At 54.7% G+C, this 26,169-nt stretch overlaps 1 protein-coding gene across 3 annotated transcripts in view; it reads left to right on the top strand.

Moving 5' to 3' along the window:
* The first annotated feature begins 2,599 nt into the window (after nt 1–2,599).
* The window catches only part of LOC100992459 (hydroxyacylglutathione hydrolase, mitochondrial), a 47,160-nt gene continuing 23,590 nt past the window's right edge, over nt 2,600–26,169 (top strand). The window contains exons 1-3 of one of the 3 annotated variants that reach the window (XM_063598261.1): nt 2,600–3,225; nt 21,227–21,313; nt 24,740–25,122. In XM_063598261.1, coding sequence (XP_063454331.1) covers nt 2,650–3,225; nt 21,227–21,313; nt 24,740–24,850 — 774 coding nt within the window. In that variant the 5' untranslated portion in view covers nt 2,600–2,649 and the 3' untranslated portion in view covers nt 24,851–25,122. Of the gene's footprint in view, nt 3,226–21,226; nt 21,314–24,739; nt 25,123–25,948; nt 26,076–26,169 lie in introns of those variants that run through there. The other 2 variants (XM_063598260.1, XM_034941020.3) reach the window with 2 other exon arrangements.

Genomic DNA, 26,169 nt, shown 5'->3' with positions numbered 1-26,169 from the left:
TTTTTTTTTTTTTTTGAGACAGAGTCTCACTCTGTCACCCAGGCTGGAGTGAAGTGGCGGGATCTCGGCTCACTGCAACCTCTACCTCCTGGGTTCATGCGATTCTCCTGCCTCAGCTTCCCGAATAGCTGAGACCACAACTGTGTGCCACCATGCCCAGCCAATTTTTGTATTTTTAGTAGACACGGGGTTTCACCATACTGGCCAGGATGGCTCAATCTCTTGACCTCGTGATCCACCCGCCTCGGCCTCCCAAAGTGCTGGGATTACAGGCATGAGCCACTGTGCCTGGTCTTTTTTGTTTTTTTTTTTTTCTTTTTGAGATGGAGTCTCACTCTGTCACCCAGGCTGGAGTGCAGTGGGGTGACCTCGGGTCACTGCGACCTCCGCCTCCCGGGTTCCAGCGATTCTCCTGCCTCAGCCTCCCGAGTAGCTGGGATTACAGGCACCCACCACCATGCCTGGCTAATTTTTGTATTTTTAGTAGAGACGGGGTTTTGCCACGTTGGCCAGGTTGGTCTCGAACTCTTGGCCTCATGTGACCCACCTGCCTTGGCCTCCCAAAGTGCTGGGATTACAGGTGTGAGCCACTGTGCCTGGCCTGGCTTTCTTGTTTCTTTTCTCCTCTTCTAGTTTCCCCCTTTTAGGCTAACAATTATTAACTGTTAATAAAAACCCTCAGGTCTGTATTTTATCAAGAAACATTTCCCCCATGTCTTCTTCCCTGAACCAAACAAGATCTCTGGCACATTTTATTTGCTCTGTCTCACCACATGGTTTTTGTTTTTTTGTTTCTTTGTTTTTTGAGATGGAGTCTCACTCTTGTTGCCCAGGCTGGAGTGCCATGGCACAATCTCAGCTCACTGCAACCTCCACCTCCTGGGTTCAAGCGATTCTCCTGTCTCAGCCTCCTGAGTAGCTGGGATTACAGGCGCGTGGCACCACCCCCAGCTAATTTTTGTATTTTTAGTAGAGACGGGGTTTCACCATGTTGGTCAGGCTGGTCTCGAACTCCTGACCTTGTGATCTGCCCACCTTGGCCTCCCAAAGTGCTGGGATTACAGGCATGAGCCACCGCGCCCGGCCCACATAGTTTTTCAAATAGTTTAGAATTTCATTTCCAGGTAACTAATTTGCTTCTTTAAACATATGTCTTTTCTATTTAAGAAATCCTTTCTAAACAATTGCATTTTATTCCACAACCGCCTTCAAACAATCATTGAGACTTGGTTAATCTGTTTTGCTCATTTGGCAGCAGTTTCTTGTGGCTGTTTCTTCCCTCCACTGGAATCCTTGAATCTTAAGTCTGTCATTTGACTGCAATTAAAAGCTGGGTTTGGAATACAATCACAGCCTTACCATCCACCTGCTGTGTGACCTGGTAAATTTCTTTCTTTTTTTTTTTTTTTTTTGAGACGGAGTCTTGCTCTGTTGTCCAGGCTGGAGTGCAGTGGCGCAACCTCGGGTCACTGCAACCTCTGCCTCCCAGGTTCAAGCGATTCTACTGCCTCAGGCTCCCTAGTAGCTGGGATTATAGGTGCCTGCCACCATGCCTGGCTGATTTTTGTATTTTTAGTAGAGATGAGGTTTCACCATGTTGGCTAGGCTGGTCTCGAACTTCTGATCTTGTGATCTGCCCGCCTCGGCCTCCCAAAGTGCTGGGATTACAGGCATGAGCCACCACTCCCAGCCAGTTCTTTTTTTCTTTTTTCCTTTTTTTTTTTTTTTGAGATGGTCTTACTCTGTTGCCCAGGCTGGAGTGCAGTGGCACAATCATGGCTCAGCGCAGCCACTGCCTCCTGGGCTCACACGCTCCTCCGGCCTCAGCCTCTTGAGTACCTGGGACTACAAGCGTGAGCCAGTTTGGCTAATTTTGGCTAATTTTTGTAGAAACGGGGTCTCGCCATGTTGGCCAGGCTGGTCTCCAACTCCTGGGCTCAAGGGATCCACCTTCCTCCCCCTCTCAAAGTTCTGGGATTACCAGAGTGAGCCACTGTGCCCTGCTGGCAAATTTCTTAAACTGTCTGTGCCTCAGTGACCTCATTTAATAAAGGGAATAATTGTAGCACGCTTTTTCTAGAGCTGTGAAGATTCAATGGAATAAATAAGGCAATAAATGAATGGATGGGGAATGAAGGATGTGGGTTTCCTCCCTCTTGTCTTTCAATAAGCTCTCACCATCAACCTCCCATTGCCTGTTCTCTCTCTTCCCCCTCTCTCCCTCTGTCTCTCTCTTAGCCAGGAAACCTGGGGTAGGGAGGCTTGAAGCCAGCGGGTGCGTCGGGAGGCTGCGGGTACTGACTGGGGACGCGAACGGAGATTGCGGGAGAAGGATCCACGCCGCGGGAGAAGGATCAGGGTGGAGCCTGTGGCTGCTGCAGGAGGAGGAACCCGCCGCCTGGCCCACACCACAGGAGAAGGGCAGAGCCAGATGGCACCCTGCCCACCGCTTCCCGCCCACGCACTTTAGCCTGCAGCGGGGCGGAGCGTGAAAAATACCTCGTGCGCCTCGGCCGACTCTGCAGTGCGACGGGCGGAGCTTCCAGACGCTCCGCCCCACGTCGCAAGCGCCCCGGGAACGCGTGGGGCGGAGCTTCCGGAGGCCCCGCCCCGCTGCCGACCCTGTGGAGCGAAGGGTGAAGCCTCCGGATGCCAGTCCCTCATCGCTGGCCGGGTCGCGCTGTGGCGAAAGGGGCGGAGCCTGCACCCGCCCCGCCCCCCCCCACCCCGCGCCCCGCCCGCCCCGCGCCGCGCAGGGAGGAGGAGGAGGAGGAGCCGCGGCGGGGCCCGCACTGCAGCGCCAGCGTCCGAGCGGGCGTCCGAGCGGGCGGCCGAGCTCCCGGCGCGGCCTGGCCCCGAGCCCCGAGCGGGCGTCGCTCAGCAGCAGGTCGCGGCCGCAGCCCCATCCAGCCCCGCGCCCGCCATGCCGTCCGCGGGCCCCGCCTGAGCCGCGGCCTCCGCGCGCGGGCGGGCCTGGGGACGGCGGGGCCATGCGCGCGCTGCCCTAACGATGCTGCCCGCCGCGCCCGCCCGCCTGGCGCTGGCCCTGGGCCTGGGCCTGTGGCTCGGGGCGCTGGCGGGGGGCCCCGGGCGCGGCTGCGGGCCCTGCGAGCCCCCCTGCCTCTGCGGCCCAGCGCCCGGCGCCGCCTGCCGCGTCAACTGCTCGGGCCGCGGGCTGCGGACGCTCGGTCCCGCGCTGCGCATCCCCGCGGACGCCACAGCGCTGTGAGTAGCGGGCCCAGCGGCACCCGGGAGAGGCCGCGGGACGGGCGGGCGTGGGCGCGTTCCCTGGCCCGGGACGGGAAGCAGGACGCGGGCCAGGACGCTCCCAGGGCGAGGCTCCGGCGCGGCACGGCGGCCCTGCTAAATAAGGAACGCCTGGAGCCGCGGTTGGCACGGCCCCGGGGAGCCGAAAAACCCCGGGTCTGGAGACAGACGTCCCACCCGGGGGCTCTGCAGACGCCAGCGGGGGCGGGGCGCGGAGGCCGCGCTCAGCTGGGGGGACAAACAGTCGCTAATTGGAGAGGAATTGGGATGCGGCCTGGGGCTGCGGGGTACCCGGAGAGGTGGGGATGGCTGTAGGGGGCGGCAGGGAAGAGTTCCAGGAGGTGTCTGGACAAGGATTTGATGGATGTGCAAGAATTGGGCTGATGCTTAGGACGGGGCGATGAGGTGGGTCCAGAAGAAGGGGGGTGAACGGTGTGAGCAAAGACCGTGAGGCTGGAGGCTGGCCACGGGAGGTGTGAGGGGTAGGGGCAGGGTGGGAGGTGGGCTCGCGGGTGGGCTGGGGTCATGAAGGGCCTCAGGCGCTCTGCTATTGGGTTCCAAGGCTATCCTGAGAACAGGGGTGAGGGGGGATTGCCGTGGGGGGTTAAAGCCTTGTCATGTTCGCTTTCGGGAGGTAAAAACAACAGGTGGCCTTTATGGAGACGCTGCCCAGAGCCAGGTCTGTGCCAGGCTCCTGTTGGGGGTCGTCATGCGGAATCCTGACTCTGACCATCCGAGGCATAGGGACCGTGGAGATTTGCATTTCACAGATGAGGAAACAGGTTTGGAGAGGTGACACGACGTGTCCCAGGCATCACAGCCAGGACAGGACCTGTCCCAGGCATCACAGCCGGGATGTGCATAGCAGGGGTTTGGAACTACGAGGTGCCCAGGACCCAGGGTTGGATTGAAAAGGGCGCAGGGGACTAAGATAAGCAGACAGTTGTCCCCAGCGCTGGGGAGAGTCTTGGGACCAGTCTGATGCCTTGTATTTCCCAGGCTCCAGGCTCCTCGCCGGGACAGTGTCTCCTTGGGTGCGTGCTGGATCCCTGGGGGGCGTGGCACATCCCCAGGCTTGCTAAACATTGGGTGGGTTCTGGCATTTGGTTTTGTAACGTTTCTGGGTCACTCCCGCCTGTGGCCACCCTTCCTTAGGGGAGCCTTGTGTCCTTGGGGCTTTGCTGGGTGGTCTCGAGGGTGGGAGAAGAATGGGTTCTCCTGGACCAATGGAGCCCGTGCCCCTCGGGGCCACATTGCTCCTGCGCTCCCTGACTGCGGATGCGTGTGTCTCGCGGCTGTCTCTGTGGAGATGGCCTCCTCCTGCCTGGCAGCAGCGCCCACAGAATTGCATCAGACCTACCCCACCCGTTGTTTCTGATGCTGTAGCTGAGGGCTCCTCTGTCTGCCAGGCCGGTCACTGGGGACTCTGTCCAGGTCCTGGTGGTTCCTGCTTCCCAGCACCTGATGGTGTCCATGAGAGCAGCCCCTCAGGAGCTGTCCAGGAGAGAAGGGCGCTGGTGGCTGCTGAGCAGAGGGCAAGGCCCGTGTTCTCCAGGCCCTTGGCACAGCAGTGGAGCCCCCGCCCCTGCCTTGTGTTGTCCTCTTAGGCTCTGGTCCTGGGGTTTGGAGGAGGGGGACCCTGGGAGTTGGTGGCCTGTCCCACCCTGAGCTGGCAAGATTCCGAATGCCAGGCCCCTCAAGTGTGCAACAGGGCACAGGGTGACCTCATGTGGGCAGGTGGGTGCTGTTCTGTACACACCTGGGGCCGCCGCTGGGAGAGTTCTGGAAGGTGGGGTGAGGGGACCCATGGGAAACTAGGGCCTTAGGAAGGATGTTAAGGCCCTGGCTGGCCCCCCAGGCCACCCTCTGTGCTGTGGGGGCAGCCCAGCCATTTTGCTGTCTACCCTGCAAACTCCTCCTCGGGGAGACGGCTGGGTTTTCCCCAGGGAAGAGGGGTCAAGCTGGGAGAGGTGAAGGACACAGATCACAGCTGCTGGCAGGTGTTTAAGGGTCCAGGAGCGTTGCTGTCGGGGTGTCACCAGTAGCCTTCCTGGGGGGCTCACGCAGGTGCCTCTCCACTTGTGGCTCCCTGGCTGCTGAAGCTCAGCAGGGACAGCTGTGTCCAGTTCCAGGTGGAGGACAGCCAGGGCTTCTGAGGCCACAGCCTGCCTTGGGTTAATGATGCTGCCGAGAGGTGGTGGCTTTTGGAAAAGATGGCATACTGCAAAACGTGCTGCTCTGTGTGGCTCGAAGCTTCGTGGGGAGACGTGGGCAGAGCCGTGGCTGACTCACAGACCCCCCACCCCAGAGCCTGCCCTGCCCTCCCTGCCCCGAGCCTTCTCCCTCCTGACCCATGTGTTTTTTTTTTTTTTTTTTTTTTTGAGACAGAGTTCACTCTTGTTGCCAAGGCTGGAGTGCAATGGCACGATCTCGGCTCACGGCAACCTCCGCCTCCTGGGTTCAAGCGCTTTTCCTGCCTCAGCCTCCCGAGTAGCTGGGATTACAGGCGTGCACCACCATGCCTGGCTAATTTTGTATTTTTAGTAGAGACAGGGTTTCTCCATATTGGTCAGGCTGGTCTTGAACTCCTGACCTCAGATGATCCGCCCGCCTCGGCCTCCCACAGTGCTGGGATTACAGGCATGAGCCACCACGCCCAGCCCTGACCCATGTTTTGAACCAAATTCCAGCCACCCTTTTATCTGCAAGCATTTTGGAGGGCATCGCAATACTGCAGACCCACCTAACACAACAGACAATTCCTTCATGCCACCGAAGGCCTGGTGTGTTCACATTTTTGGTTTAATAGTTTGAATTAAGAGCCAAATAAGGTCCACACACTGCAATTAGTTGACGTCTTTTTTTTTTTTTTTTTTTTTTTTGAGACGGAGTCTTGCTCTTGTCTCCAGGCCTCAGTGCAGTGGCATGATCTCAGCTCACCGCAACCTCCGACTCCCTGGTTCAAGCGATTCTCCTGCCTCAGCCTCCCGAGTACCTGGTAGCTGGGTTTACAGGCATGCACCACCGTGCCCAGCTAATTTTTGTATTTTTAGTAGAGACGGGGTTTTACCGTGTTGGCCAGGATGGTCTCGATCTCCTGACCTCGTGATCTGCCCACGTCGGCCTCCCAAAGTGCTGGGATTACAGGTGTGAGCCACCACACCCGGCCAATGTCTTTTAAAAATATATACGTTTTTGTTTTTGTTTTTTGAGACGGAGTTTCGCTCTTGTTGCCCAGGCTGGAGTGCAGTGGCGCGATCTCAGCTCACGGCAACCTCCGCCTCCCGGGTTCAAGTGATTCTCCTGCCTCAGCCTCTCCAGTAGCTCGGATTACAGGCATGTGCCACCATGCCTGGCTAATTTTGTATTTTTAGGAGAGACGGGGTTTCTCCACGTTGGTCAGGCTGGTCTCAAACTCCTGACCTCAAGTGATCCGCCTGCCTTGGCCTCCCAAAGTGTTGGGATTACAGGTGTGAGCCAGCGTGCCCAGACAAAAATATATATGTGTCTTTAAGGCTGGTCAAGCAAAGCATTGGGACTGGAGAAAGAATGAAGAATTCTACCTGGCTGTGATCAATTCGTTGTGAACACCACTGTGCTTGGACCAGCTAGCTGATGTCTTTTGTTTTGTTTTGTTTGAGACGGAGTCTGGCTCTGTCACCCAGGCTGGAGGACAATGGTGTGATCTCGGCTCACTGCAGCCTCCACCTCCCGGGTTCAAGCGATTCTCCTGCCTCAGCCTCCTGAGTAGCTGGGATTAGAGGCGCGTGCCACCACGCCCGGCTAATTTTTAAAAACATTTTTAGTAGAGATGGGGTTTCACCATGTTAGTCAGGCTGGTCTTGAACTCTTGGCCTTAGGTGATCTGCTTGCCTCGGCCTCCCGAAGTGCTGGGATTACAGGTGTGAGTGATGCATTTTATTTATTTATTTATTTATTTATTTATTTATTTATTTATTTATTATTATTATTTGAGATGGAGTCTCACTCTGTTGCCCAGGCTGGAGTGCAGCAGTGCCATCTCGGCTCACTGCAAGCTCCGCCTCCTGGGTTCACGCCATTCTCCTGCCTCAGCCTCCCGAGTAGTCTGGACTGGTGCCCGCCACCATGCCCAGCTAATTTTTTGTATTTTTAGTAGAGACGGGGTTTCACCGTGTTAGCCAGGATGGTCTGGATCTCCTGACCTCGTGATCCGCCCGCCTCAGCCTCCCAAAGTGCTGGGATTACAGGCGTGAGCCACCGCCTGTCTTTTAAATGTCCGATGATGCCTAGGAGCTTCCCTTCCTCTCTTTTTCCTTGTGCAATTTGTTGAAGAAACTGGCTCCTGCAGCCTGGATTTCTCGCTGTGTTTTGGGGGTGCCACCTCCATGGTGTCACCTCCGTGGTGCTGTGAGTGTGTCCTTCGTGTTTCTTGTAAATTGGTCATTGGAGCCGACATCCCATTGTCCCAGAGGTTGTCCTGGCTGGCACTGACCTAGGTGTAGATGTCATCAGCTCAGGGCCCCCTGCTCTAAAGGCCACTTCTGGTGCTGGTTGCCACTCACCCTGGCTGGGGGTCACCTGGGTCTGCTGCTGTCTCGCAAATGCTGGGGTCCAGGACTGGGCACATCGAGGGACTTGGTAGGTGCTTGGTTCACTGATGTAAAATATAGGAGAACCCGGGGCCTTGCCCTTTCCCACCTGCATCCCTGAATGACAGAAGAGTGTGGGAGAGTGTAGGGGCAGGAGGCGCAGACCCCGGGGCCCCTGCCTGGGATTGGCGTCGGGGAAGACAGGCATTCTGGAGCGACCCCTAGGCCTGATGCCTTAGAGCGCAACTGCCAGAGACACAGCTTCCTTGGGGGGCTGGCCAGGCCACGGAGGGGCCCCTGGCTCCCATTTCTGGTCCCTGGATCCTGAGAGCGAGGACTAGGGATTGTCACCAAGGCCTCCATGAGCCCTCAGCAGAAGGAGGGCCACCCTCGAGGGCTCCGTTATCACTGGAGCCCGCGTTCAACCAACACGCAGATGATTCTCCAAGGACAGAGATGGATGATGGGGAGGGGGCTGGCCTGGAAGGACCCCCAGTGCAGGTGACATTGAAGCCAGGTTTCAAAGCTCCCACAGGGAGCTGCCCAGAGAGAGTCCCCAAGGGGCAAGGTGACTCGGGGGCAGGGGTAGGGCCTCTGTCAGGAGAGCCTAGGAGAGGCCCGTGTCTTCTAGGAAGAGCCCTGGCAGCAGAGCGGAGGCAGTGATGAGGACCTGCATCCTGCATGTCCAGCTGGCCTCACCCGGGGTCCCTGAGCCGGGTCTTACGTGGCTCCCGCACTCGGGCGTTCAGAATGTGCCTGCGTGAGAAACGGTAGTTTCTTTATTAGACATGGGTGCAAACTCGCCAAACTTGTGGACAAAAATGTGGACAAGAAGTCACACGCTCACTCCTGTACGCGATTGCCGGCAGGGGTGGGGGAAGGGATGGGGAGGCTTTGGTTGTGTCTGCAGCAGTTGGGAATGTAGGGCACCCGAGCTCCCACACTGCAGAGGCGACTGTGGAGACAGAGAGCACCTGCAGGTCATCCATGCAGTATCGGCTTGCATCCAGATCATACAGGGAACACTATGATTCAACAACAGACAGGGACCCCGTTTAAACATGGACAAGGGGTCACTCACGCCTGGAATCCCAGCAGTTTGGGAGGCCAGGGTGGGTGGATCGCTTGAGCCCAGGAGTTTCACACCAGCCTGGGCAACAGGGTGAGACCCCGGTCTCTAAAAAATAAAAGAACATTGGCCGGGCGTGGTGGTATGCATCTGTGGTCCCAGCTATTCAGGAGACTGAGGTGGGACATCACTTGAGCCGAGGAGATCAAGGCTGCAGTGAGCTGTGATCACACCACTGCACTCCAGGCTGGGTCACAGAGCAAGACCCTGTCTCAAAAAAAAAAAAAAAAAAAAAAATCACAGGATCTGAACAGAGATTTCTCCAAAGAAGACGCACAGATGGCCAACAGCGTGTGAGAAGATGGTCGGCCTCATTAGTCATGAGGGAAACGGAAATCAAAACCACTGTCCAGCCGGGCGCAGTGCCTCACGCCTGTAATCCCAGCACTTTAGGAGAGCAGATGGCTTGAGGCCAGGAGTTTGAGGCCAGCCTGGGCAACATAGCGAGACCAATAAATAGATATTAGTGGTGGCGCCTGTAGTCCCAGCTAGTTGGGAGGCTGAGGGGGGAGGATTCCCTGAGTCTATGAGGTTGAGACTGCAGTTAGCTGTGATGGTGCCACTGCACTCCAGCCTGGGCGACTAGGAAACGGTCTTTAAAAAAAAAAAAAAACAAAACAGGGTGGGCGCGGTGGTTCACGCCTGTAATCTCAGCACTTTGGGAGGCCAAGGTGGGGGGATCACAAGGTCAGGAGTTTGACCAGCCTGACCAACATGGTGAAACCCCGTTCTACTAAAAATACAAAAATTAGCGAGGTGTGGTGGTGGGCGCCTGTAATCCCAGCTAATTAGGAGGCTGAGGCAGGAGAATCACTTGAACCTGGGAGGCGGAGGGTGCAGTGAGCCAATATCACACCATTACACTCTAGCCTGGTCAACAGAGCGAGACTCTGTCTCAAAAAAAAAAAAAAAAATGCTGAGCATGGTGGCGCATGCCTGTAGTCTCAGCTACTTTGGGGGCTGAGGCAGGAGAATCGCTTGAACCTGGGAGGCAGAGGTTGCAGTGAGGCAAGATTGCACCATTGCACCCCAGCCTGGGAGACAGAGTGAAACTCTGTCTCAAAAAGAAAAGGTCTAGGAAGAGTCCACACCCTCTCCCCGCCGTGGCCACGCCGGGCCCCGCGCTGAGCCCTCTGTGTTCTTGTCTCTCCATACCTCATCACGGCACTGCAGGGTTGCAGCCACTCCTGGTCTCATTTTACAGACCAGGAAATTGAGGCTCTGAGAAGCCGTGGTGGAGATGATTTCATCAGCATGCTCTGGGGCAGACCCCTGGAGCCGCACAGGGTGCCTGGGGCCCACACTAGTGCCCTGGTTTATAGACAGAGGTGGCAGTGGCGCTTCCGAGTCGGGCTGGGATGTGCTTGCACTCCCCGAGGGGCTGAGGGGCCGAGGGGCCCTGCGCCCAGGTGCAGCTGCTTGGGTGCTGCCAGCCCCTCCCACCTCTCCCTCCCTGGCTCATCCCTGCTGTGTCCCTTCCCTCTAGTTTCCTGTTCAGTTTCAGGAAGGAGGCTGGGAACCCAGATGTAGGGAATTTGCGCCCTGGAGTCAGACCTGGGTTCACGTCCCAGCACCTCCACTTCTGGTGTGACCTTGGTCCAGTCTCTCAGCCTCAGTTTCCTCACCTGTAAAGTGGGCTCCATGATTAGATGCACCCTGCAGGGCAGTGTAGCAGTGACCTGGCTCAGCCACTGGCAGCCCCAACAATCAACACTTGTTAAAGTAGCTCTGTCGGTTCCCTCAGGGGTTCCAGGGGCGCATTCCCCTGTCCTCCATGCACTGTGAGACCTGCCCTGCCACAGAGCAGAGTGTAACAGCCTGAGGGTGAGAGCCAGGCACTGTGCCTGTGCTTAGACCGGACACTGGACGACGGGAGCCAGTGCAGCCTGGGCGGGTGGACTCCTATGGACCCCTCAGCACCCAGCCTCGGTGGCTTCAGCGCAGGGCCGCGTGGCTGTGGGGGCTCACAAGACCCGGCCCACTCCTGCTTGTGCCTACATCTGGGTGTTTGCCCATTGGTGCCTTTTGACGCGTTCTGGTGTGTGTGAGACGTGCGGGGCTGGGAAGTGTTGGCAGAGCCGCGAGTACCGTCCTCACTCCTTTTGTTCTTTTGACGTAAGCTGGCGAGTGGCACTGCCTGAGTTCCGCTCAGTGCCCGCCCTGAGCGGGCATCCTTGCTGTTAGGTGGTGGCGGTGTGCGCTGTCGCTGGTGGGCACCGAGAGCCTTTGGGAGCTTTGGGGAGGTTGTGCCAAGCTTGAGCCTCGACGTCCCCCTTCCCGGCTTTCTGTTGGCTCTTCTGAGGCCAGGGCATCTCTGTGAGGGCCTCCTGCTGGAGCCATCTCTGTGGATCTCCTCTGCCATCCTGGCCCACGTGTGGGTGATGCGCTGGCCACCATCTGGTGACAGTGGCCGGGCACCGCTGCCAAATGTGGGTCCCGCATCTGCAAGCCCCTCCCTGGGTCCCCTAGGGTATGGGGTGGTTCTGCCACTGCCCTCGCTCCCCCACCTTGGGGTGCCTCTCCCCCTGCTCGTGGGGGAGACCCTGCCTGGGATCTGCTTTCCAGCGAGGAATATACTTTGGAGGGAGACACACGTGTTCTTTTCTGGAGCTCTGCAGTGGCCACGGCAGCCCAGCCCGCCAAGCACCCTGGAATGAAAACATCCCGCTGCCGTCTGGGCCTGGCCTGCACTCTGCTGCCTGCGCTCCAGCTGGCTGAGGCCGGGCACGTCTGCGGGCACAGCGGCGGGGGCGCCACAGTCTCCCTGCAGAGTGAGCGCAGCTGGAAAATGCAGCTCACGCCCTTTCCCAGAACACCTCGCTCTTCATGGCTTGGCAGCTGTCCTCGCCTAGGGGCCGGGGTGCCCAGGCACTGGTGGCAGGAGAAGGGCTACATCTGGGGCTGAGGCGGGCTGGGTCCTTTTCTCCCTGCAGCTCCCGAGGCCCAGCCCTGGCCCAGCCTGGCGTTCCTGACCTTAGGAGCGCCATGATCTGAAGACAGGCTGGCTTCTGTGAGGCCACCTCGGAAAGGGCTTTGTGCCCAGGCAGAGGCGGAAGCCAGCTCTTCCTTCTGGTTGAGGCAGGAATGAGGCCAGCGCTGGGGCAAGCCCATGCCCAGGGAACGTCACAGCTGTGGGAGTACAGGGGCTCCGGGTTCTGAGCCCGTCCACTGTGCATCGTGGCCCTGGCCTCAGGATGGCTCATGCCATCATTGGCTGTGCCCACAGCCGAGTGGGTGATGGGATTCCGGCTGCCCCGCTGGATCTGTGCCGCTGCCCTCTCCAGGGCACTGCTGTGCCTGCACAGCCGGGCGCAGATGGCCAGTTTGCTTGCCGCCCCCCGCCCACCCGCTTCCTAACTTGGCTTCCTCCATTGACACACTGGACCCTGCTGGCTGCCCGGGGAGGTGTTTGGGGGATGGTGTTGGGGGGGGAGGAGGAGGGCCCCTTGAGCCTCAGTGTGCCCAGCCTCAGTGTGCCCATCAGGAGCATAGGGCCAGTGCAGCACCTGCCCACACAGGCTGTGAAGGGTGGGAGTGGAGAGGGATGCAAGGGGGTCGCAACGCCTGGCTCCATGTCAGCTGCGTGCAGGGGCACCAGGAGCCGGCCCTCATTCTCCCCTTGAACTGGAAGGGTGGCCCCGACCCCAGCGGCAGGTGGCATACGTATGAAGCGCTCTCCTTCCTACACCCCACAGGTGGGCTCGTCTCCAAACGGCCCTTTTTGAGCTGGCTGTGTTTTTCCATCAGTGTAGGCAAGGACATCGCAGACTCCCCTTTCTCGTCTCCCTCGTTCGGCCTCCGAGGCCGGAGTCTCCATCCCTGTGCCTGCCTGTGGGTCCCAGGAGGACCCGAGGCTGCCCATGTCACCCCCGGCGTCTCATCCTGGGGACAGTTCAGCCGTGGGAGGGATCTGTAAGGACAGAATGCCGCTGAGCCTGGGGCTCCCCGGCTAGTCTCACACCCCGTGTCTGGGACCCAGAGACCCTCGTGCAGGGCTCTGTTGCCTGGGGCCTGGCAGCCTCGTCCTCTATCAGAGGCTGCAACCCCCACCCCTCGTGGGGCCAGGGTTGTGGCCGGCCTCCCTGGCCCTCCCCATGGAAGTGGTAGGCGGAGCCAGCAGCCGTCTGCCCAGCCCGGGGCTGCACTGTTTTTTTTCAAATGAGCACCGTCCCAAACTGCAGCCCGTTAATTTAAACAGGATCATTTCCGGCCCTGGAAGCCGCCTCACTCTCCTTAAATGGAAAGGAGCACAGCACAGAGGGAAACAGATGAGGTCATGGCTCGGCTGGCCCAGCGAGGAAGGGGCCGCAGTGGGGGTGGCACTGCCGCCTGTCCCCTGTCCTCTCCAGCGCCCACACTGCAGCCCATTTCCTCACCCTGGGCCTGCTCTCGGGAGGGACGGGCCTGGGGGTCCTCTTGCTGGGCGGAGGGGAACCGGCTCCTCCAGGAGAGGACGGGGCCTGGCAGGGGGCACGGGGCCTCCCTGGGTCTGGCGTCCTGTCCTGCCCCTGCCGAGGGAGGAGCGGTTACATAAGCTCCGCAGGCGGCCCCTCCGAGCCGGTCCCCCCAGCCCAGTTTCCAGTGAGGCGGCCAGCGCGGGCGGGGGTGCCGGGCCTGGCGCACGCCCGCCACTGACCACACGCGTCTGGAATGTGCAGATGTTTCTTTGGGGGCTCTGTCCGGCCCCCAGACCCCACTCAGCATCTGGTCTGGGGAGTGGGCACCTGGGGCACTCAGCTCTGAGTGTGAGGCTCTGAGGCAGGTCTGGTTTGTCTGGGGCCATTCCCTCTGCTGTGGATTGGGAGGGCCCCGGGAGCTGCCCCACACCCAGGGAAGTTCTCCTCAGTCCCACTGTTGCATGCCCCGACCCCGGCTCCCCCGGCCCAGAAGCGCCTGTGGGGCAGAAGGCCCAGCCCCAAGACTTCCCGGCCCTGCCAGCCTCAGGCTTCACCCACCCTCGCGCCAACTGTGGGCAGAGCCCAGGGGGAGGGCAGGAGAGCCAGCGCCTGGCTGGGAACACCCCTGAAGGGCCGAGGCTCCAGGGCGAGGGGGCCCGACCTGGGGTTCACACGCCCGGGTGGCGGGCAGACCCGCTGCAGCATGAGACACGTGTCAGCTACCTCGGGCCGGCAGGCTGGCCCTGCTGCCCACAGCCCTGGGACGTGGCCCCACCTGTGACAGGGGTGTGGAGGGGCAGCCTCCAGGCCTGGCCACACCCTCTGCTGTTGCTGCTCCTGCTCCAGGATTGGCAAGGGTGCTGGGAAGGGGTGAAGACCCGTACTGTGGCCACACACCTGGGACTTCCTTCTCCACCCAGTGGTGCCCCAGCAGCCGCTAAGGAGCCCGCTGGGTCCCACGCTAGGATGGTCCTAACTCCTCCTGCCTTCCAGATCGGACGGTCGGCGCTGGGGGCCCCTTGTGTCCCAGGGCTGGGGCACCGTCCTGCCCCCCATGGGGGTGTACTCCTCCCGACAAGCTTGGCTTCAGCTTCCCTGGGAGCGCATCCTGGCCCTCGGGCACCCATCAGGCTGTCCCTGTGCACCTGGCTCCCACCCTTCCAGCTCATAGCAGGAACTGGGGTGAGGAGTGCGTGGGGCAGCAAGGGCCTGGGACCCCAGAGGACCCTGCACTCTGCTCTGTGCTCTTGCCTGGGCTTAGGGCCGCTCGGTGGTCCTGCTGCCAGATGCCTGGGCCCTGCTGTGTCCCCCATCCTTGCAGGGAACCAGAACGTGGGGGCAGGGCATCAGACAGCGGTGATGATGTCACCTGGCGGGTGCAGAGGAAGCCCGAGGGGCGGGGTGGGGGGGCTGGCGCGAGGCTGCCTGGCTAGGCCTTGGCGTTCCCCCAGAACGGCGATGGCAAAAGCAGATGGAGACGTGGAAAAGTACGAGAGCAAGTGGGGTGAGGACTCCACGGGGACCCCTGTGCTGGTCCCTGTCCCTGAAGCCCACACCTGAGTCCTGCCCAGGGCAGATGCTTCCACACCCAGGGGGCACCTGAGTCCTACCCAGGGCAGACGCTTCCACACCCTGGGGCCTGGGGGACTGCACCTGGCTCCTGTCTGGGCCCCAGCTTCATTCCACTACACTGGGCCCTGGGAGCTCGGCTGAGCGGGGTCCCCAAGACCTTGCTGCATTTCTGGGCCTTGGGCTGGGGTGAGGGCCGGGAGAAGGAGCCAGCCTGGAGCCTGGCACGCAGGGAGTGCATGGCCAGAACCGGTGACAGGCGGGGCTGCCTGCTGGCGTGGAAGAAGTGTCCATGGCACCCCCAGGCCTGGTTCACAGTGGGATGGGCGGGGAGCGGGGGGGCTCTGGGGTCCTCGGCTGACCTGCCCCCACCCCTGCCCTGGCTTGTCAGCTCCCAGCAGCAGCCACTCGATGGATTTTCCAGAAAATGAGGTGTGGCCAAACATCTTCAGACTTTTCCTTCTTTCCTTTCTCCCGTGGCCTGGGTGGGAGCTGCTCCCCATGCCTGGGGGCAGGTTCGAGAGCCTGTGCCCCTCCCCGGGGCAGTTTCACAGCTGTGTCCCTTCCAGGGGGCCTGCCTGTGTTCACCGTGGCCTCTGCAGCACCTCTCGCCCCTTAGGGCTGCTGCGCCTCGGGTCCCGGTGCCTCATTCTCCCTAAAGCATTGGTTCTGCTGCCGCCGCAGCCGCTGGAAAGTCCCTCCTCAGGTCTAACTGCAGTTCCTCACGGCACAGTGTTCCCCCTCGGGCATGGTGCTTGGGCAGCGGGTGTGAGTCCAGCTGCCTCACCCTGTCCCGAGAATGGCCACTTGCTGGTCTCCCAGCCGCCACCCTGTCCCACTCCACGGCGGGGATGGTGTGGATGCCTAGCAGCGCGGCTGTGGGCCCACCCATCCTTATGGGCAGTGGGGAGCACCTCAGCCCGTGTCCCTACCTTGGTGTAGAGGAGGGGACGGCAGAGAAGCAGGGTTCAGTTGGGGGGAAGCGGTGGCCCTGCCGGAGGGGCCGTTCCCTGTGTGTCTGGCCCCCAGATCCTCTCCCTTCCCGGAGCCCAGGGCACTGGCATAGGCTCTCTGAGTGTCCCGCAGCCCCTGGGGGAAGGGAACTGCACCCCCAACCGTGTCCTCCATCCGCAGATGGAACAAGAAGCTCCGGGAGCCAGTGCCCAGCGTCTCATCTGTCTGGGCGCCCAGCCCAGGTGAGGGCCCGGCTCCACCGTCCGTGGCTGGTGCTGCTTCCTGGCACGGAGAAGGCCTCGGCTGCTCTGTCCCCTCAGCTGGGGTGGCCTCTGGTCCCCTTCTTTGTTGGTTCCCTTCTCAAGCCCTTGCCCTGGCCCCGGGCCCCACTGGGCAGCCTGTGTGTGCGTCTCTCCTGCGCCGGGTAGGCTCCTGTGGGAGCGGAGCTCCGGTGGGAGGAGCAGGGCTGGAGGCCGGCAGGGGCTGGGCGGGTGCTCAGGGATGGAGGCCGGCAGGGGCTGGGCGGGTGCTCAGGGATGGAGGCCGCCCCGGCTTGGGCCTGGCTGCCGGGTGGTCATTGCTGGGAAGAGCAAGTCTAGGCGGAGGCACCTGCTGGGTCACTCGTGGGGAGGGTGACACCTGGGGAAGTAGAGGCCCGTGGCAGGAGGTGAGGCCTCGGGGTCCTGGGGAGCAGGGGGGTGGTGTGCAGACCTGCGGAGCCACAGTCCCTGTGCCAGGAGCACTACTGGGAGTGCGTGGGACCAGGAGGGGTGCCCAGGGTGGGCGGCAGGGTGACCCCCGAGGTGCTTGAGGCCGAGGGGAGGTGGAGTTCTCGGTTTGCCCCAGCTCTCTGGCTTCTCACCTCCGCATCACCAGCTGCAGGACCTGGTTTGTAACTCGGGCAGCTCTGAAAAGAGAGACATGCTGCCGCCCTGTGGTTTCTGTTGCTTTTTCTTCACTGACTACTGACATGGGATGTCTTTCCCACGGCTGTGACCAATTGTGCTGCTTTTAATTGCCTGGTTTTTCTTTTTTTGTTTTTGGAGTTTTCTCTTTCTTTCCTCCCTCCCTCTCGCCCTCCGTCCTTTTTTTTTTTTTTTTTTTTTTTGAGATGGAGCTTCACTCTTGCAGGATGGGGTGCTGGAGTGCAGGGGTGCAATCTCAGCTCACTGCAACCTCTGCCTCCCGGGTTCAAGTGATTCTCCTGCCTAAGCCTCCTGAGTAGCTGGAATTACAGGTGCTTGCCACCACGCCTGGCTAATTCTGTAGTTTTAGTAGAGACAGGGTGTCTTCGTGTTGGTCAGTCTGGTCTTAAACTCCTGACCTCAGGTGATGCGCCCGCCTCAGCCTCCCAAAGTGCTGGGATTACAGGCAGGAGCCATTGCACCTGGCCCTTTCCCCTTCTCCTTTTCTTCTCTCTCTCCTCCCTTTCTTTCTTTTCTTTTCTTTTTCTTTTTCTTTTTTTTTTTCAGATGGAGTCTCGCTCTGTCACCAGGCTGGATTGCAGTGGCGTGATCTTGGCTCACTGCAACCTTCGCCTCCCGGGTTCACGTGATTCTCCTGCCTCAGCCTCCTGAGTGGCTGGCACTACAGGCTCCCGCCGCCATGCCCGGCTAATTTTTGCATTTTTAGTAGAGACGGGGTTTCACCCTGTTGGCCAGGATGGTCTCGATCTCTTGATCTCATGATCCACCCACCTTGGCCTCCCAAAGTTCTGGCATTACAGGAGTGAGCCACCGTGCCCGGCCATCTTTCTTTCCTTGCTTTCTCTTTCTTTTCTTTCGAGACCGGGTCTTGCTCTGTCGCCCAGGCTGGACTGCGGTGGCACAATCATAGCTCACTGCAGCCTCGACCTCCCTGGCTCCAGCGATCTTTCCTCCTCAGCCCCCCGAGTAGCTGGAACTACAGCTACACACCACCATGCCTGGCTGATTCTTTTTTTCCATGTAGAGATGGGGTCTTGCTATGCTGTCCATCCTGGTCTCAAACTCCTGGCCTTCCCAAAGCACTGGGATTACAGGCGTAAGCCACCACAGCCAGTTTCCTTTTCTTCTTTTTAACTGGAATAGTTGGCTTTTTCTTTATTAGCTGTGTGTCAGGAGGGTATTTTTGGCCTTTAGTATGTCGTCTGAGTTGCTAGTGCTTTTCTGAGATTGTAGTTGGTTTTCTAATTTTATTTATATTTTGCATAGAAGTTGTGTATTTTAGATGGAGTTAGGTCGGCTGGTCTTTGATGTTTTATTTATTAATTATGTATGTATTTATTTATTTTTGAGGTAGAGTCTCGCCGTTTCACCCAGGCTGGAGTACAGTGATGCGATCTCAGCTCCCCATAGATTCACATGGAAGTATAAGAAATAATAAGAGGGTGGGGCGTGGTGGCTCACGCCTGTAATCCCAGCACTTTGGGAGGCCAAGGCGGGTAGATCACGAGGTCAGGAGATTGAGACCATCCTGGCTAACACGGTGAAACCCTGTCTCTACTAAAAAATACAAAAAAATTAGCCGGGCATGGTCGTGGGCGCCTGTAGTCCCAGCTACTTGAGAGGCTGAGGCAGGAGAATGGTGTGGACCTGGGAGGCAGAGCTTGCAGCGAGCCGAGATCGCGCCACTGCACTGCACTCCATCCTGGGCGACAGAGCGAGACTGTGTCTCAAAAAAAAAAAAATAATAATAAGAGAGATCCCTTGTGGCTTTTGCCCCATTTCCCCCAGTGTTACCATTTTGCAAGTGATAGTACCATGTCACAGCCAGGATATCAACACCATTCAATCCACTGGTCGTATTCAGATTCCTCCAGGTTCACATGCAGTCGTGTGTGTGTGTTCTCATTAGTTTTATCACACTTGTAAGTTTGTGTATCTATTGCCACAGTCAAGATATTGACCTCTGAATTTTTAAAACATTTTATGATGTGGTATTAAAGTTGAAAAAACTAATGTGGAGGATGCTGTGTAAGGCCTTGTATTCATTTTTTGAAAAATAGTTTTCAAAAATTGAAAAACTAATTTTTTTCCCTGTACATTTATTATTGATATCTGAGGAAAAGCATCTAAAATTTGCTAGACTAAGTGATCTGTGGTTAGATAAGAAACCGCTATCTTCAGTTCATTTCCCCTATTTGAGAAATTTGAATTAGTTTCCCTGTTTAAAATTGCTAAAGTAAGGCTTGCTTCAGAAATATGGAATAGCATAAATCACTGAAAGAGAGGAGAGTGTATCACCAGCAGTGTTAATAGCATCTGGGTGCTACCCGGCCAGCCTTGCAAGGCTTTCTGTATTTGTAGAGAAGGCCCCATGCAGGCCCATCCAGTGAGCAGCTGTTGAACTCGTGCTTTCCAGGCACAAGACACAGTTCCTGCCCTCAGAACTCCCAGCCCGGGAGGTGAGAATAAGGAGCTGATGCAACAGCACCAGTCAGTCCTGAGGCGTGCACTCTGCTGCTGTTCCAAGAGAGAAAGGCTGCGGGCTGGGATACGAGAAGGGAGGGCCCCAGCAAGGAAATGAGACTGGGATGGACCTCGAGGGCTTGGCAGAGGGAGGGAAGGAGGGCAGGCAGAGGACTGGTGTACGCAGTTTCAGATGACTCCTGAGAATGGCTGCGTAGAAAGTGTGTTTTACTGTTTTTTACGACTGTCTTGTAGACCGCATAGCACTGAACACTCAGTAAGTTTTCCACACACTGTCGTAGAGTTTTTAGTGATAATTCTTTTTCTGCTACAGATGAAATTTGTGGCTTAGGGCATCACATTTTATCATTGTCTTTGTTTCTTTTCAGTTCCAGCTGTGGTTATATTGTAAATGAAGCATCTAACGTGCACAACTTGCAACAAAAACTCCTTGGACTTTAAATCTGTCTTTCTCAGTTTCCATGTGCTGATTGATCTGACTAATCACACAGGCACCCTTCATTCCTGTAGTCTCACAGGAAGTGTTGCTGAGGAGACTTTGGGCTGCACGGTAAATAGCAAAAAGGAAGAAATGTTTAGAATATTTCCAAAGTGAATGCTTTTTCCCAAAAAAAATAGGTTGTTTTGTCAAACATTTGATAGAAATTGATTCACTAATAAACAGCCTGGGAAAAAATCATCTTGCTTTAAACACATTGCTTTGATGAACAAATGTTACATATTTTATATCAAAATCCTCGCTAATATTTACTATTATGAGTAATGACTGAGGCCATTAGCCTAAATGGATAAATAAACATGATGTTTTAGGGCTGGGCACCATGGCTCACGCCTGTAATCTCAGCACTTTGGGAGGCCAAGGAGGGCGGATCACTTGAGGTCAGGAGTTTGAGACCAGCCTGACCAATATGGCGAAACCCCATTTCTACTAAAAATACAAAAATTAGCTGGGTGTGGTGACGTGCACTTGTAATCCTAGCTACTCAGGAGGCTGGGGCACGAGAATCACTTGAACCCAGGATGTGGAAGTTGCAGTGAGCCAAGATCACGCCACTGCACTCCAGCCTGAGTGATAGAGCAAGACTTGTCTCAAAATAATTAAAAAAAAAAAAACACCAAGGAAACATGATGTTTGATATAGTCAAGTAACGATGGGTAAAACAACAAGTCGGAGATGTTGATCAGTCATAAGGTGGTTTTTCTAGGAAGATTTGGCTGTGTTTCACCTACTCAGTTACATAAAGTCAGCTACATGTTTTCTCCTTGGTTTGCAGCTATACAACAGCAGCAGATACTTAGGGATTAGCATGTGCATTTGGCAATAGGCACCTGTTTTTTATTGTTAAAACCAGCTCATGAAATTTACCATTAGACTTTAGTTCCAAATTCTGCTTCCACTTTATTGAGGGGATTTTTCCTTGCTGAGATACCTGATTACCTTTGGAGATTTTGCTTATATAGCCTTTCCTGCCTTATCTTCTCTATCAAAACAATTGAGTTGGCTGGGCATAGTGGGTCACACCTGTAATCCTACCACTTTGGGAGGCTGAGGCAGGAGGATCACTTGAGGCCAGGAGTTCAAGATCACCCTGGGCAACATAGTGAGACCCTGTCTCTACAAAAAATAAAACATAAAACAATTAGCCAGAGAAGAGTAGTGCATACCTGTAACCTCAGAAATGGGAAGCTGAGGGAGGATTGCTTGACCCCGGGAGTTCGAGGCTGCAGTGAGCTGTGATAGCACTGCTGCACTCCAGCTTGGGCGACAGAGTGAGACCCTGTCTCTACAAACAAAAACAAACGATTGAGCTGTAATTACTGCAAATAAAATTTCATTTCTAATGAGAAAGTTTGTTTCCCACTGTTGTCAAAAATGAATTTTCTTTGTAAACTTCAAATATATTTGTCTCATCTTTTTTTTTTAACCAGGTACATGAGTTTCTTGCAATGACAGGTGAACAGAAAACAGCATTAAAGTGGCAATTTCTCTTGGAAAGAAGCAAAATTTATTTAAAAGTTAGTGCATTTTATAGTCCCATATTATTCTATATATTTATTATTCTGTATATTCAAACCATAAGAAAAACCTAGATAAATTCGAGAATTTATTATTTCTAATGCCCAGTTCCCAGATGCGCATAAGGATTCAGCTATCCTAAAAGCAAAGGAAATAGCCAGGGGTTTTTTCATATTGTATAAAGGAGTTACCAAAGACATCAAAGAAAATAGACCAACAAAGAAAATATCCTTTAAGGTTAAATCCAAAACAGGGGAAAGGGCTTTAAAATCAGAGCTGATGGGTGCAATAGTGCACACCTGTAATCCCAGCTACTTGGTAGGCTGAGGTGGGAGGATCACCTGAACCCAGGAGTTTGAGGCCAGCCTGGGCAACATAGTGAGACCCCTCTCTTGGCCCCTGAACCCCAAAAGGTCAGACTAGGTTGTCCCCACCCCCACCCACCCTGTGGCATTCCCTTCAGTTAGTGAGGCAGTGTAAGATAGCACAATGAAGTGCTTGGATTGTTGCGGGGAGACAGATCTGGTCTGAATCCTAATCCCACCACACCTCAGCCTGTGAGACCCTGCAGAGCTTAATTAAATGTGCTAACCTGCAAAATTCCATGATCCTCCAACCCTGAAGGGCCACAGTTGCCTCCTGAGGCACTTCAGTGTTGGAGGATCCTCGAGTCTTAGTGTTCAAGGTGTCAGAGGAGGAAAAGTGCAGTGAGACAAACTCCCCTATTGCAGATGAGAAAAGTGGGACCAAGAAGTGTTGCCACTTGCCCTGGGTCACAGGTGAGACTGGACCCAGCCAGCCTCGTTGCTTCACTTCATGGTTCTCAACTCTTTTCTCTTGTATTCTCCCGCAAGTTAATGTGCTCCCGTTTGTGTGGTTATATCTACTGATACTTGCTGTACTGCAGCTTAATACTGAAAAAATTTTAAAACATTCTAGAGCACACATTCCATTTGTGTCAGACTAATGGTATCATGGAGCCTCTAGAAAACATTGCGTGCTGATGAGAGAATTAGTGTTATTATGAAATTAGTTTTCATCTCATGGACATCCTGCAGGAGCATTTGTGAATGCTGCATCTCCTCCATCTCAGCCTCATAAGCAGGTTTTCCCATTTTCCATGGCCACCAACACATCTGAATAGTTTGCAGACATGGAGTCTCCAGTGGCCTTACCAATATTTCTAGGACCTCGGCTTGAGGCCTCTTCACTACCAGGCCAAAGGCAGAAAAGTTGCAGTAAGATGCTGCATCTCTTCAACGGTTAGCATGGGCCCCTAAATACTGTCTCTTTGCAAGTCAGGGCACGCTTAGGTCCTTGACCGGCCCTGTATACTTTTCCTCCAGACAGGAGGCACCACTTGCTAATGAGTCTGATCAACTTAAGTTCATGGGAACTTAAGAGTTTTCTAAATTTGATTCAAATACAACAATGAATGACCCTCAAGTGGATACTGCACTTTCCCAGAGAATGTGTGTAACAGGTGTTCCAGGTGGCTTTAACAAATATTCGTAATTATGGACAAGCTGCTTCGTGCATTAGGTAACACAGTATTTTACAAATAAAAAGATATAAAATCCAAAACCAAAATCCAAAAACCATGATGCATACAAAAATAAAATAACACATGTTGAAGATTTAACTCATTAATTAATGAGGGAACCAGTAAGATATAGGGGAGAAGAAGGATTCAAAGGGGAATTGGTTCATGACCAGCCTGTCCAAGATGGTGAAACCCCATCTCTACTAAAACTACAAAAATTAGCCGGGCATGGTGGCAGGTGCCTGTCATCCCAGCTACTCAGGAGGCTGAGGCAGTAGAATTGCTTGAACCTGGGAGGCAGAGGTTGCAGTGAGCCGAGATCTCACCACTGCACTCCAGCCTGGGTGACAGAGTGAGACTGTGTCTCAAAAAAAAAAAAAAAGAAAAAGAAAAAGGAATTGGAAGAATAGATACATAGGCAGGCAATGCAAAATGCTGAATGGGTTTGCTTGTAGATGAACCTCTGGGCTCCTCTATAGGGCAGAAGCAGTGCATCTTCACTCAGACAGACTTCATGGGGATTCCATGAGCAGGGTCATTCGAATCACTGTCAGCTTTCTACAACCTAGTTCTAAAACAGCTCAGTCCGTGCAATGGGAGATGTAGCCCCTGTAGAATCAGATAGCTCTGAACGTGTTCTAGCCAATGTCAGACTACCACAACATTCCATTGAAAGGGTACCCACTTATTGTTATTGCCCATTTAAAGTCTTTCACAGTTTTCCCTGATGTTGGTACTTTTCTCTCAGTCTTGAAATTAAAGTGGTTGATATGTCCTTCCACTCTATATTAAATAAAATGTTGGTTAAAGTGCTGTATAAATTATAAAAAATAAGACTATTAAAATAAGACTATTATTAAATTATGTCACCATATTCCTGTAGTCTCACAGATTGAGTCCCTGCTACAGCTTAAAGTCTATCACAGTTGGTAGTTTGAACACACATTAAGCCCTTTTTCCTATGTTATGCTTTTTTTTTTTTTTTTTTGAGACAGAGTCTCGCTCTGCTCGCTCTGTCACACAGGCTGGAGCACGTGGTGCGATCACAGCTTACTGCAGCCTCAACCTTCCCAGGCTCAAGTGATCCTCCCGCCTCAGCCACCGAGTAGCTGGGACCACAGGTGTGCACCACCACACCTGGCTAATTTTTATATTTTTAGTAGAGACAGGGTTTCACTTTATTGGCCAGGCTGGTCTTGAACTTCAGGCCTCAAGTGATCTACCTGCCTTGGCCTCCCAAAGTGCTGGGATTACAGGCATGTGCCACCTCACCCAGCCCTGCATTAGACATTTTTTTTAGTGGGGGGGTGGGGGGGACAGAGTTTCACTCTAGTTGCCCAAGCTGGAGTGCAATGGCACAATCTCTGCTCACTGCAACCTCTACCTCCCAGGTTCAAGGGATTCTCCTGCCTCAGCCTTCTGAGTAGCTGGGATAACAGGTGTGTGCCACCATGCCCGGCTAATTTTTTGTATTTTTAGTAGAAATGGGAGTTTCACCATGTTAGCCAGGCTGGTCTCGAACTCCTGACCTCAGGTGATCCACCCACCTTGGCCTCCCAAAGTGCTGGGATTACAGGCGTGAGCCACTGCACCCGCACCCGGCCACATTAGACTTTTAATCCCAACTTTCCTACCTGAGAGAAATAGCATGAAAAGTGACAAAATTTTTACAAAATCAGTCAGAAGCTGGGCCTGTAAATTAACTGTACTCCGAGACTGGAACTCTTCCCATCATCTTACAGCTCTAATGGAAGTTTATATTAATATCTGTAAACAAAACTTTCATTGCAGTTCTCTATTCGTGATCATTGATTTTTCAATTTGATATACAAGGGGATTTTAAAAATTAACCTTTTGTCTCTTTTTCTGTTTCTCCTCGCAGTTCGTTCTATCACACAGAGCAAGGAGTGGATTGAAAATTAGTGTACTCTCATGCAAGCTTGCAGATCCTACTGAGGCAAGCAGAAACTTGTCTGGACAAAAACATGTTTAAAACGGTCTATCATTTTGAACTCTGGAAAAGTATAAGGGTTTTAACTCCCTTTAAAATGGAATATTAATTTGAAAATTATGGGGAAAATTGCATTTTGTTTACATGTGGTGAACATGTTTCTAGAAATTGTTATGGTGGAGGTGGTCTGGGTGAGTCTGAAGGCCTCTCTCATCTGACCTCCCTTCTTAGAAGGCCTCCTACTGTCTTTGCCTTGTCTCCTCCCAAGTTGGAAAATGTTTACATGAATTAATAAACAGATTTAATCTTCTACAGATTTGAATGATTTATTTTCTTTTCCACATAGTTGAACGGCTTTGAGTGAGTTTCTTAATCCTGAGTGAATGATTTATTTTCTTAAGCCAGTTTATTATTTGTCTTGGTTCCCTGGAAAAAGAGTAGGACCTCAAGGCCTGGGCACGGTGGCTCACGCCTGTAATCCCAGCACTTTGGGATGCCAAGGCAGTCAGGAGATCGAGACCATCCTGGCTAACACAGTGAAACCCGATCTCTACTAAAAATACAAAAAATTAGCTGGGTGTGGTGGCACGTGCCTGTTGTCCCAGCTACTCGGGAGGCTAAGGCAGGAGAATCTCTTGAACCTGGGATGAGGAGGTTGTAGTGAGCTGAGATCCAGCCACTGCACTCCAGCCTGGGCGACAGAGCGAGACTCTGTCTTAAAAACAAAAAAAAAGGACCTCTAAAGACTACTTTCTGAGAGCTGGGTGGTGACTCGTCATCTGACGGATCTGACAGGATGAGGGCAAGGGGCTCTTGGCGCTGGGTGGGAATAGCCAAAGTCGTGGGCAATCCTGTGTGACTGCTTTGAGCACCTGGGGCTCTTCTAGTCCCTGGTCTTCTCTGGTGACACGCTGGAGTGACCAGTGCTTGTGGAGGCTTGCTGGCTCAGGGCTGACATGACTGAGTCTGAATCAACTGGGAGGAGACCAACTTCAAAAGGTTTATGAGCGTGCCTGGGTCTCAGAACTCTGAGGGGGACCTACTCAGGACATGAGGACGACAGCTGCCACTTTATCTGTTTGCTTTGCAGCAGCCACAAAGTAAACGGCTCAACTGCACACCATTGAGAGTCACTTGCTTCAGGGCGCAGACTCCAGCTGTGAAGACCCACCGCTAAGGTCAGTGTTGACCCACGGCCTGGGAGGTTTGACCTGGTACTTTAGAAGGCTACACGCCCTCCACCACAGGATTGAAAAAAAAGGAAAAAGTGAGTATATGAAACTGTTTCCTAAGGCTGGTGTTGGGAGATAAACCATCTTGTCAGTCATGTTTTATCTGGCTTTTACCATGTGCAGCCACAG

This window comes from Pan paniscus, chromosome 18 (assembly GCF_029289425.2).
Source record: "Pan paniscus chromosome 18, NHGRI_mPanPan1-v2.0_pri, whole genome shotgun sequence".
Lineage (NCBI taxonomy): Eukaryota > Metazoa > Chordata > Mammalia > Primates > Hominidae > Pan > Pan paniscus.
Note: the sequence above shows the minus strand (reverse complement) of the source record. Positions and strands in the feature narration are given on the sequence as shown.